The 13,267-nt window shown below is 39.5% G+C and overlaps 1 protein-coding gene across 1 annotated transcript; it reads left to right on the top strand.

The window, feature by feature from the left end:
• Positions 1–6,343: 6,343 nt before the first annotated feature.
• On the top strand, positions 6,344–11,872 carry LOC149191327 (uncharacterized). The gene is made up of 2 exons (XM_089404171.1): positions 6,344–6,816; positions 11,289–11,872. Exons 1-2 carry the CDS (start codon positions 6,596–6,598, stop codon positions 11,503–11,505), a joined length of 438 nt encoding a protein of 145 aa, XP_089260297.1. The 5' UTR covers positions 6,344–6,595; the 3' UTR covers positions 11,506–11,872.
• Positions 11,873–13,267: the final 1,395 nt, after the last annotated feature.

Here is a 13,267-nt window from a genome sequence, read left to right as displayed (position 1 = left end):
CACGCTTGTTGGACTCCCTTGTAACCCTTGTGGGTACCCCTTCAAGTAGTAGCGCATTAGATAGAACTGCGCACAGACTACCTTCCACGTACCCTCTGGGTATATTGAAAGCCCCCTAGGCTCACCTGAAACCTCACCTTAGATAAACCGTTGGTCATCTTACTGCTACAGTACATTGAGAACAGCACTTGGGGAGATTACTCATGCATATGATAGGCTAGTCGGGTAGTACGACTAAGGGTATGGTTGATCCTCCTTAGTTAGTGCCTTGAAAGATTGGGTCAAGTACTATTGCTAGACCCTTATGTATATTGCGATCTGTAGCACCTGACACTCCTTTGAGACCATAGTTCCCTCGACTCTCTAAAGATCACCCATTATCTTATTTGCCAGATCATATCTAGCAGTTGGGGTTATGTCGCCACCGCAACAATCAGATCCACCAGTTGAGGTTCTACTGCCACAGTACCATTCAGATCTAGTAGTTGGGGTTCTCTCGCCGCCGCAGTCCAACTCACATTCAGTAGTTGGGGCTTCGCAGACAGATCTGACCATTTGCGCAGTGAGGCTTGTGGACCCTATAGTCTGGGCCCGATTTTCGCATGACATTGGGCAGGATCAAGTTTTCTGGAATTTGGCCACTACAATATTGATCAACGGGGAGTAAAACTCCATTGGTCAGTGGTACCATTTACTTGTCAGCTTCAATTTTCGGGCGGTCCAATTTTTTTTCACAGTGACGGCAAGTGACCAAGATCTGTGTATGGTAGAAACCAGAGCTCAAGTCATGGCCAATGAGAAGATCGAGTGCCTTGAACAAAAGTTGGATTCTTTCCAGGGCCTAGTGGAACAGATGCAACAATTCATGACACAATTCAAAATGAGAACGCTGGCGTTGCATCCAGAGGCACATGGTATTAATGAAGACCTTGAAGGAGAATCTAGCCATCATATTCACTTCCATGGAAATCATTAACATTCCCAACCTCGCCTACCCAAGCTGGACATGTATAAATTTGATGGCTCTAATCCGACAGCATGGGTAGCACAAATGGAACAATATTTCATTCTGAATGATATTCAAGATGATCAAACTAAACTACGTGTGGGAGCCCTTTACTTGGACCAAGAGAGATGGCAATGGTGACAGTGGCATCGGAAATGTTGTCCCAAGAACATAACTTGGCAGGTGTTCTCAAAATCTCTTTGTTACTGCTTTGACAGAGAATCTAATTTTTTGGGTTGTCTTACTAAGCTTCGACAGATAGGCACAATAAAAGACTACATTGCAACCTTTGAGACATTGGCCATCCACACAGAAGGTTTAGGAGATGAATTCTACTTGGAATGTTTTATAAGTGGTCTCAAAGAAGCCATCTAAGCCCATGTCCAGATGCACCACCCACCTACATGGATGGACGTTTGCACAAAGGATATCAAAGTGGAACGTGCTTTAGCTAGCCAGTCGCCTCGTCCAAATTTCATAGCCAAGGGACGTTCCACCCAGGCTTAGGGACCTACCCAAACACTTAAGGTTCAAAAGGTGTCTCCAATAGAAATGGCTAAAAGAAGAAAACAAAGATTGTGCTACTACTGTGATGACAAATACTCCCCCGGGCATAAATGCAAGGAACCCAAATTATTTCAAATTGATGTTACTGATCACAACTCATTTGAGGAAGCCCCACCCCTTGAGGGACCAGAGGATGAAGTTGAGGAAACCCAACAGGACAATGAACTCCCAACTACGCCAGAGGAACCAGTTATCTCGCTACATGCTTTGGCGGGCATTTCTATGCCCCAAACTCTCAAAATCAAAGGCTTTATTAAACATCACCTTGTAGTAGTATTGATTGATAATGGCAACACTCATAACTTTATCCATCAGCGAGTCACTGAAGCTGTTCATTGTTTTGTCAGGGCAGTCTCTAATTTCTAGGTCCATATTGCTGATGGGGGGACAATGAAATGTGAAGTCCGCTACGAAAATATCAAACTTCAGATGGGAGACTACCACCTAAAGACCCACATGTTTGTGATTAACATGGGTGGTTGTGACATTGTCTTGAGTGCTAAATGGCTTCGAAAACTAGGCCCAATCACCATGTATTTCCAGGAGTTAAGCAAAATGACCACATGCATACCCTCCTTGGACTCCAGGCAGGTGCTCCTTCTATCATCATCTTGCATCGCATGGAAAAGTTGTTGAAAAAGGGCCATCATGGAGTTATCACCTAGTTTAATGCCATCCAGGCCATAGAGCCCACTACTCTTCATATTCATCCTGAGATGCAATGGGTCTTAAATCGCCACCAGTAGGTATTTGACAAACCTAAAGAGCTTCCACCCTCTAGAGGGGAACATGATCATAGCATCACTTTGGTCCCAAGGGCACAACTGTCGAATGTGCGCCCATATTGATATCCTTTCACCCAAAAGAATGAAATTGAAAAAATCATCAAGGAACTCCTTGAAGTCAGTATTATTCGTCTTAGCATTAGACCTTATTCATCACCAGTGGTCATGGTGCTCAAGAAAGATGGGGAATGGTGCACGTGTCCAGACTTCAAGGACCTCAACAAGCTCACTGTCAAAGACAAATTCCCTATCTCGGTTGTTGATGATCTTCCTGATGAACTGCATGGTGCTCAATTCTTTACTAAGCTAGATATTTGCTCTGGCTATCACCAAATACGCATGAAAGAAGTAGACATTCCAAAGACTGCTTTCCGAATTCATGAAGGCCATTATGAATTCTTGGTCATGCCATTTGGTCTCTGTAATGCCCCATCCACTTTTCAAAGCCTCATGAATCACCTGCTGAAACCATATCTTCGAAAATTTGTCCTCGTTTTCTTTGATGACATTCTCATCTATAGCCTAACCTAGGAAAAACATCTTCAGCATGTAGACCTGCTCTTGCAACTACTCCAGAATCACAAATTATTTGTCAAATTGTCCAAGTGCTCTTTTGGCATGGAAGAAGTCGAGTATTTGGGCCACATTGTGGGTCGTGAAGGTGTCCAGGTGGATCCCAAAAAGATACAGGCAATGTAAGATTGGCCCCAACCAAAAACCTTGAAGAGTTTGAGGGGATTCTTGGGTCTCACCGGCTACTATCGCAAATTTGTTCGCAATTATGGTCGCATTGCTAGACCCCTCACTAACCTTCTCAAGAAAAATTCATTCCTCTGGACTGATGCAACACAACAGACGTTTATGGCTCTTAAATGGGCCATGTGTTCCATTCCCGTATTGGCACTACCCGACTTCACCAAATCTTTTGTGATTGAATGTGATGCTTCAGGTATTGGTATTGGTGTTTTCTTAATGCAGGAAGGTTGACCCTTGGCTTTCACCAACCAATAACTGAGTGGGAAACATCTGGGACAATCTACCTATGAGAAGGAGATGATGGCCATCTTACATGCAGTAGATACTTGGTGACCATACTTATTGGGGCGGCGTTTCCAAATCCGTACAAACCATCAAAGCCTCAAATATTTTTTGGAGCAATGTTTATCCTCGCCCCAACAAAATAAATGGTTGGCCAAAATGTTGGGATATGATTATGAGATAATTTACAAGAAAGGGCGTGACAATGTAGTAGTGGATGCTTTATCATGCCAATTTGAGGATGAAAGCACCCTGCTATCAATCTCTCTTCCATACCTGATTGGATTGAAGAAGCATGCAAGGAATGGTTTTCACACCTCTTTCTCTCCCCGCTCATTAATAACTTGAGAGTAGATTCTAATTCCTTAGTTGGCTACTCTTGGAAGGATGAGATTCTTCGCTACAAGGATAGAGTAGTTATATCGCCGACATCCACCCTCAACAACCCATTTTGGCAGAGATGCACTCATCTCCACTACAGGCCATGCAAGCTTTCATAAGACTTATGCTCGCACTCGTCGTTCTTCTTTTGGACATGCATGAAAACTGACATTCTTAATTTTGTAGTTGAATGTGAGGTGTGTCAATGCCACGAAGGAGAAACAATCAAGTTACCTGACACCTTACAACCATTGCCAATCCCTGCCTCCGTTTGGACGAATGTTTCTATGGATTTCATTACTGGTCTCCTAAAGTCAGGAAATAAATCAGTCATCATGGTGGTTGTGGACAGACTTTCTAAATATGCTCATTTTTGCACTCTACCCCACCCATTTACCCCCACTTTGGTGGCTCAAGCTTTCATGGACCATATCTTCAAACTGCATGGCATGCCCACTTCCATTGTGTCTGATCGTGATCCAACTTTCACCAGTAACTTTTGGCAATAACTTTTCAAGCTACAAGGCACCCAACTCCAACTAAGTACTTCCTATCATCCCCAAACTGATGGTCAAACTGAAGCAGTCAACAAATGTTTGGAGACATACCTAAGGTGCTTCACTTCAGAAAAGCAACATTAATGGGTACAATGGCCACCTTAGCTGAATGGTGGTATAATACTAACTATCATGCAGCCACCAAGATGACTCCATATGAAGCAGTGTATGGCCAACTCCCACCTTCACCTATTTCTTATATCCCTAGATGCTCTAAGGTGCAAGCAGTGGATCAACTCCTACAGAACCGTGCAACCATGATAGCCTGTCTCAAAGATAATCTCCATCAAGCTCAGAATCGAATGAAGCAACAGGCATACCAACATCATTCAAAGCGCACATTTCAAGAAGGGGATTAGGTATTCCTACGGCTGCAACCATATAAGCAAACATCGCTCAAAGAAAAGGGCTGGAAAAAATTAGCTCCAAAATTCTATGAACCTTATAAAATACTTCAACGCATTGGAGTAGTAGCTTACAAGCTGGCCTTGCCACCAACTTCAAAAATCCATCCCGTCTTCCATGTATCATGCCTCAAGAAAGTGGTGGGGAACAATTACAGAATTCAAACCAGTCTACCTGAATTGGATGAAGAAGGTTCACTCTGGCTCCAACCTGAACATGTCCTCGATACATGAGAACGACATCTGCGTAGTCGCACGATCAAGGAAGTCCTCGTCAAGTGGAAAGACACCTCTCCAGAAGATGCGAAGGGACCAACTGAGGGAGCGTGAAACATAGAGTTCTAGAGGCACTGAGCTCCCACACCTTCGTCGACTCGTTCACAAACCTCCACAATTTTGTGTCGTCGAAGTAGGGAAGGCATGCTAGTAGGTGAGACGGGCCATTTTGAGGGACTTGCAGAGCTCAAGATCTCAACGAAGGCTAGAGAAACTAGATGGTGGGGGGCGCCAAACTAAAATGACTACAGCCAATCCCCTTGAACAATGGCAGAAACAACAAATTTAGAAGGGGAAATTACTTTACAGTGGATAACAAAAATAACAGGGGAAATGTTGTCACCAGATGCCTCAATGCAACATAGAATAAGAAACAACCAAACCATAATGCTTTTCATAAGAAACTCTAGAAAATTTGAATGAACTAACATTTTCCTCCCAGGTGAAGTCATAATGTGTGTTCGTGTGAGGTTGAATGCTCTGCATGGCAAGGAGAAATGGATGTTTGAACTACTGCATCGTGTCTATCCATTGCCTGAGATCTGTCCCATCCCACTCATTTAAACCATTGCATGCTAATATTATGTGTGCCTAGGGATGCCATCCCAATTGAGGTATATAATCTCATTATTATAACTTTATATCATTATTATAATTTTAGTGATAGTAGTAAGGAATATTAGTTTTCTTATAACTACTATTTAAGTTGGAAAAATTGTTTGGGAGTAAGACAAATTATTTTAATAAGTTAATAGTTCATTTTCTTCCAACATTAATGAATAAATTAAATAATCCAAAATCCAAATATTGAGTAAAAATGAAAGTTTAACTAACTATAAATAATATTAATGATTTAATAGGCATTCCTAGGTAAACATTATTTATTTATTATTATTATTTGATTTTAAGGACACTGTAGACACCAAATTGGGACAAGGGACCCATCTCCGCACAACGATTTCATTGCCAAATTGGTGTATGAGACCTCTTATTTGTGGGATAAGGGACCCACCTCCAGACAATAAAGTTAAGTCTAAAAAACATACATATTCTACCTTTAAACTTTGTAATAAAACTACCTTCCCTCTCAATTAATTACTAAATTTTTTACTATTTTGGGAACATTACAAATTATTTTTTTTACCATTTTGGGAATTTACAATTAAAAATATAGGAAATATACTACGGTATGAATCTAACTGATTCATCAACAGCACAAAATAATAAAAAACCAGCCAATAATAAAATATACTGTGGTTAAAACTACGATGGGAAATAATAGGAGTTGAACGTGAAGTTGAAGCACAATCATAACCATGTGCCGGAAGATGATTGGTCTTCGCAATCCGATGAGTGGCCTTTCCCTACCTATTTCTCTGATACTCGGCCCGATTTCATACTTCTATGTCACATCTTAGGTATTTTTATGCCTTGTATGTTTTCTATGGGCACAGTAATCAGTTGGCCTCTTCCTGAATCCATCCACCACTCCATTCACATTGTTAACTAGGAATGGGTATCTGCAATCTCTGATGGTCGGGTATCTGTGCATGAGATTTGTTTTCGCCATTTTGTATTGTGATGGAGAGAAATTTTCCAGTTACAGCCGAAGGTAAATTGAAAGAGAAGGCAGATGACTTTGAGAAGGGTGGAGATGGAAGTGGAACGGACAGGACATGCAGGGTCTGCCATATGGGTATGGACAAGAACCAGGACATTGAGTTGGGTTGTGCCTGCAAGGCCGATCTAGCTCTTGCCCATAAGCAATGTGCAGAAACTTGGTTTAAAATCAAGGGCAATAGGTGCTACTACTTACCCACTTAGCTAATTTTCACTTCTGAAATCAGAAAACTGTAATGCCTGCATGGTTTTATATGGGCCTTATTGTGTCTGTGTTTCCAGAATTCTAGCCCCTTGATGTAATGATCCCCTGGGTCTTCTACTCATATTTGTTTGGTTCAGGGTTACCAAGAAGTGTTACATTGCAAAACACTTCTTGGTGTGAGTACAGTATTGTTCCATAGCACCACCATGTGCGACAAGGACTAGATACATAGTTGACAGTAGTAACCAAATCACAAAAGTCCCAGTAACTAAGCCTGGATAGTCACTACCATCCCATGGCACACGATCCAAAAGATAGCCGGTTGAAGTTGCAACTGTAGGTTGTCTGATAATCCCTATTGCCCCATGACCTACAATCCAGAGTATAATTTGCCTGCATATTAGCCGTCTCAAGTGTAACAGAAATGTTGCTGTTGCTAGGGATGATCAAACTCCAGACCTGCTTCAGTCTATTCAGCAGCTGTGTTGCTAGATCACATGCGCATGTTCAAATGAATTTGATTGTAAACCAAGCCAATGCATTTCTGCTAATGATCACGGTTTTGATACTTTGTTTCACTATTTATTTATTATTGTCAATTGGGATATGCATAAAGGCAACGGCCCTCGATTGACTGATGGAATGAATATGCATCTTGCATTTCCCCTTCTCTTTTGTGAAATGTTTATATAAATAATAATAAACAGGATAATCAATAGCTAAATACACGGTGTAAGGCATCTCGCAATAGTTCCAACAACTTGAAATCCTGTCTTTTCTCTCCTTTTTCCTATACTTTCTTCCACACCTGAGCCTTAGTAACTAAAGCATACTTTTTCCGTCCCCAATAATCAACATGAATTGGCAGCACTTGGATTCAATTGGATCTTATTGTATTTTTTAAGCATCAGGGTTTCAGATAGTTAACCATTTATCTGTTTTAGCTGAAAATTCAGGCTATGCTTGGAATTGAGTACGTCTGAGTGATCAGAATTTCACAACTCCCCTTACATAAAGGGCCGACAAAATAGGTAGAGATTTTCATAATGCAAAAGGGGGATTGACCAGTTTTGTGGTTTAAGCGTGAAGGTTCCTGAATGCATTGACTGTGCACTAGTTAATTTTCTGAAAGTTTCTTAAGAATGCCGGGGCATGTTCTTTGATAGACGGGGGTAAACTAGAGAAAGTGTCCAGGCATGTTAGGGCTCAAAGTGTTGAAACCATGATTTTTATTTTCTTATTCAAGTTGTAAACTTGCTCTTTTTGAGGTAATAAGTGGGAAAAAGGGGAACTTGTTACTTCTTTTGAAAGTAGGTCTGTTGGAAGACAGTATTGAGCCATTTCGCTCTCACCTTCCACATTACCCCCAGAAGTGCAGGAGCTAAGGCTTCATTATCCACACCTAAGTCACATGTTCTGGTTCGAGTTCAGGTTTGACAATGATTAGTTTTGTTTTGAGCTCAAATTTTTTGATGAGGTTCACATGAGGTTCACCAATAGGTTCGTTCAAATTTTTGATGAGGTTCACATGAGGTTCACCAATAGGTTCGTGTGTATATATATATATATATATAAATTTTAAAATGAAATGTAGCACAAAATAGTAAGAAATCAACATCAATAAACATAAAAAATGCTATCATGGACTTAGAAACTGCAAAGATATACTACAACCTTGAGCTGTGACATGAACTTGGTCAATGCCCATGAGGTTTGCCAAACCTCAAAATTTTTTTCAGGTTAGTCGAATTTCAAATCTTAAGGTTGAAGTTCGGTGAACCTTGTGACATAGATCCACACTCATTTAAGTGCTTCCTTTTTCTTGCTACTTTGATGGCTGTAATAACAACTGTTTTATTTCATCGATGGGCCAAACAGGATGGCATAAAATCTTCAACAAGGGCAATCTCAGAAGCATTGTCGAATGAGAAGTAGCGCATTCTTTGTAATTTGCTCTCAGAATGAATCCACTGAAAATCATAAAATATTATTTATGAAAGTAAAAGGATAACTAAAGCTTAATTCTATGATGGGAGGAATTCAACTGTGGCACCCAAGAAGTTATTGTTGATTGGCCTAGACATTCACATGAATGGCATTGCCCCTATTATCTGGAAGATTCCCGATATTCAATTTCTACAGGTTTGGTAGGCGTGGGTTGGTGTTGGATTTGGGTGTAAGATTAAGTTCAACAGTTCATATATTTGTCTTTGTGTTTGATGTGTTGCAACATGTACATGTATATAAATATATCTTCTCGAAGGAAGTATCCAAAATAAGTTATTGTCACCTTAATCTTCCTTTTGTTAAAGCTAAACATAATATTTCTGTCTCTCTTTTTTTCTTTTCCTTTTCTTTTCACTGTGTTGTTGTTTTTCCTCCTAAATTATTGGATTTTCTCTTCCTCTTTTACGAGGAGTTGTTTCTCCCCTTCCTATTCCTCTTTCCTAGTATGGGTTTCCTGCTTGTGTTCCTTTTCTCTTTTCTAACAAGTATACAAAATAGGTTACTGTCACCCTTCTCTCCTTTTTGTCAAGCTAAGCTTTTGTTAACACCTCTTCTTTTTCTTTTCCTTTTTCTCTTCACTGCATTGCTGATTCTTCTCCTAAAGTTTTGGTGTTTCTTTTCCTCTTCTAGGAGCTGTTGTTTCTCCTCCTCCTTAGGCCTCTTTTCTACTATGGGTTTCCTATGTTTGCTTCCTTCCTCTTTTCTGAATCTTTTGCTTCTTTGTAAACAGAAGGATGACATCTGCCTATTATTTTGTGTTTGTCTCTTTATCTTTGTGCAGGTTGTTTTCAGATTTGAATGTGAGTTTAAGTTCAACATTTTGGATATTTATGTTTGATGCGTTGCAACAATATGTATATTTATATGTAAATATATGTTTTCTAACAAATATACAAAAATAAGTTACCGTCACCCTTATTTTCCTTTGTCAAGCTAAACATGATATTTTCTGTTTCTTTTTTGTCACTTTCTCTTCTTTTCTTCATTTTCTCAATACCGTGTTGTTGTTTCTCCTCCTAAACTATTGGCGTTTCTCGTCATCTTCTAGGCGCTGTTTCTCCTCTTCCTTAGCCCTCTTTCCACGCATGGGTTTCCTGCTTTTGCTACTTTCTCTCCCTTGTATGCAAAGGGCCGACTTCTGCATATATTTATTTGTTGGCTTTTTATCTTTCTGTTGGTTGGTATTGGATTTGGAAGTAAGATCAAGTTAGTTGGATTTCAAATATTTCAGTTTGTGTTGGGCATTACGGTTACCATGCCAACACCTCAGGTTTAAACTTGGATGGGCATAGACTCCTTATTGTGTGTATAAGAGACTTTGTTTGATCTCCCTTAGTTGGTTTCCATCCATTATCAAAGAGACTTAGCAGCTAAGATGACTCACCATCAGGATCATCCAACTTCAAAATGATTTAACTGAAGTTTGAACCAGAACATCTGAGCCTATGTTCTTAGGAATTCCTGCTATAACTCATAGATAGTGGATGTCATCTTGCAAGGCTGAAACCCAATTTCTAAATACATAACATGGAGAATAGCCTGTTGCATGGATCAATTTGTAGATATTGAGCACTTGAAATGGGTCATTTGCACAGTTCTTTGCTGCACGTCCTATATATCACTGGCTAGCATCATGTAGGAGAACAATCTATGTTCACACCTGAATTATTTTTCTTAGTGCGAATTCTTTTGATTGGATCTTATTTGTATGATTATTTCTTTTCCTAACCAGTTTATTTAACTTAGTGTGTGTGCAACATAAAGTTTGAAGTTTGAAATATGGATAGATATATTTTGTTGACTGGGAAGACACAACAAACCCAACCATCACTGCAGTGGCAGTGGAGAAGGTTCCTCTGCCCATCCATGTACTAATCTAGTCATTAAAGTTATTCCAAATAAACAAGCAAACGAAACAGCATCATGGCCATGACTAGGTCTAGAGACCAAACCTCAAGGAATTCATTAAGTCAAAGATCAAAAGATAATCTAAACTCAAGAAACGCAGTAGACAAAAGCCCATATGATAAGATCCAAGGCAGGAATTATAATGACGTCCATGTGCTTGAGATCTGTGATGAGACTGCAAGGTCGGCAGGCAAGTCACGCTCTTGTTATGCCAATGTCTCTGGAGCGAGGCTGAAGATAAGCAGAAATTGAAGCAATGCTTATCCTAGCATCCAAGGCTGCAGTACGAAGGCTGAAGCTGGTGATGCATTGTCTCAGGAATCGCAAACTAATTGTCTCTGGTATGGAACCCTCCTTTGGGTTCTCCCTTTCCATAGGGATTCATGGTGTGGCCTCCCCTTATAACGCTAGGGGTATTTAGATATTGAAGTTTTCTCTGTTGCTCAAGAACTAATTTTTTATTTTTTCACTGCAGCTAGTTGCAATTCGTAATATTTATTTGGTTATTCATGTACGGATGGTTCGATGTTGCAGGACTTGTGAAATATGTGGCTCAACTGCTCGTAATGTTGTGGGCATAGAGGATGGAGAGGTTGTGGACGACTCCAATGAGGGAAATACTACTACTACTACACCAATCCAGGAAGAGAGGAACTCATGGCCCAGGCATCGGCTTCTCAATTTCTTGCTTGCATGCATTGTTTTTGCATTTGTAATATCCTGGCTTTTTCACTTCAGTATTCCGTCATGAGCTATTGCTTTTGCATTGTAATTTCCTGGCCTTTTCACTTCAGTATTCTGTCCTGAGCCATTGTTTTTGCATTTGTAATATCCTGGTTTTTTCACTTCAGTATTCCTTTCTAAGTAAGGTATTCATAAGCTTCTCAGATCTAAAATATAAATGCACTGGAAAAGCTTTATTCGGATAAAGATATTTATTGTTATATAAGCACTTTGTATTTTATAGGAATTTTAACAAGGTGGGAAAATAGGACCGATCCATCCATAATTAAATGTATTTCTGCTTCTGATGACGGGAGGGGATATTTTCATGTGTAACAATGAAGATTCCATTCTTCAAAAGTTTTCATTGTAAAGAAGATATTTTTTGAATTTTATATTTGGCATTTTGTCAGTTCAGGAATGTGCTCTTATTGAACTAATATTCAATTCTGCGTAGGTTGGTATGGCATGTGTTTAAGCAGGATGCTAAGATATTAAATGGAACTACATAGCAGCAGTGCATCAACCAGCCTGCAGAGTGTCCTCAGTTCTGAAACAAGCTTGCCCTCTGATGAGGTGTTTCTAGTATGTCGCCTACCAGAGATGGGTTTTTCTCAGTTATATCAGCTGCCAGTAGGGATCCACAATTTTCTCCTTAACAGTTTTTTCATCTTGACCAACTAGTTACCACACACAAACTCAAAAATTCCATGCTAATCTGATATACTCTTTCTAATTATGACAATACTTTACTAGAATGTTCTATTGATCCTCCTAAAACACAACATCGAACTACACCAATAAGATTTCAAGTTAAGAGTACCAATAGATCTCCCAAAACTTTTATCAGATGTTCAAAAACGACTACCTTTTTTTGAGCTGAAAGCTTTTCATCCTATTATATGCCAAATAAATTATCCAGGGTCATATACAAAAGGAGCAGTTACAGATAACTCCGGTGACATATGGAAGTCCACTTCAAAGATGGCCTAAGAGCGCAGCAAAGCTATCAATGACCATTCCTCAAATCATATGAATATGAAATTTGGTATTAAGACACAGGAGATTAGCAATCTCAAAATATCAATTGAGCATTCATGGAAATCATTAGTTGCAAATTTCCGATAATGTTGCTTTTTCTGCAATTATGGTGACGATGTATGGCTATTTGGATGACATGACCGCTGGTTAAACACAAGAGAAGCATCACAACTCTTTCGAAGAGTTCTTGTACCAGAAGTGGAAATCATGAGTTGCAAATTTCCAAAAATGTTGCATTTTCTACAATTATGGTGATGATGTATGGGTATTTGAAAGACATGACCACTGGCTAACACAAGCGAAGCATCACGAACTGTTTCGAAGAGGTCTTGTACAACAATTGGAAATCATGAGTTGCAAATTTTCAATAATGTTTCTTTTTCTATAATTATAGTGATGATGTATGGCTATTTGGAAGACATGACCACTGGTTAAACACAAGAGAAGCATCACAACTTTTTTGAAGAGGTCTTGTACCACAAGTGGAAATCATGAGTTGCAAATTTCAAATAATTTTGCTTTTTCTACAGTTATGGTGATGATGTATGGCTATTTGGAAGACATGACTACTGGTTAAACACAATAAGCATCACACTTGTTTCAAACAGGTCTAGTACCACAAGTGGAAACTATGAGTTGCAAATTTACAATCATGTTGCTTTCTCTAAAATTATGGTGATGATGTATAGCTATTTGGAAGGCATGATCACTGGTTAAACACAAGAAGCATTACATCTGTTTCGAAAAGG

The sequence above is a fragment of the Pinus tabuliformis genome, chromosome 2_2 (assembly GCF_031772625.1).
Source record: "Pinus tabuliformis cultivar Carrire ecotype Pingquan chromosome 2_2, CPIR1, whole genome shotgun sequence".
NCBI lineage: Eukaryota > Viridiplantae > Streptophyta > Pinopsida > Pinales > Pinaceae > Pinus > Pinus tabuliformis.
This window is presented reverse-complemented; position numbering and strand designations above follow the sequence as displayed.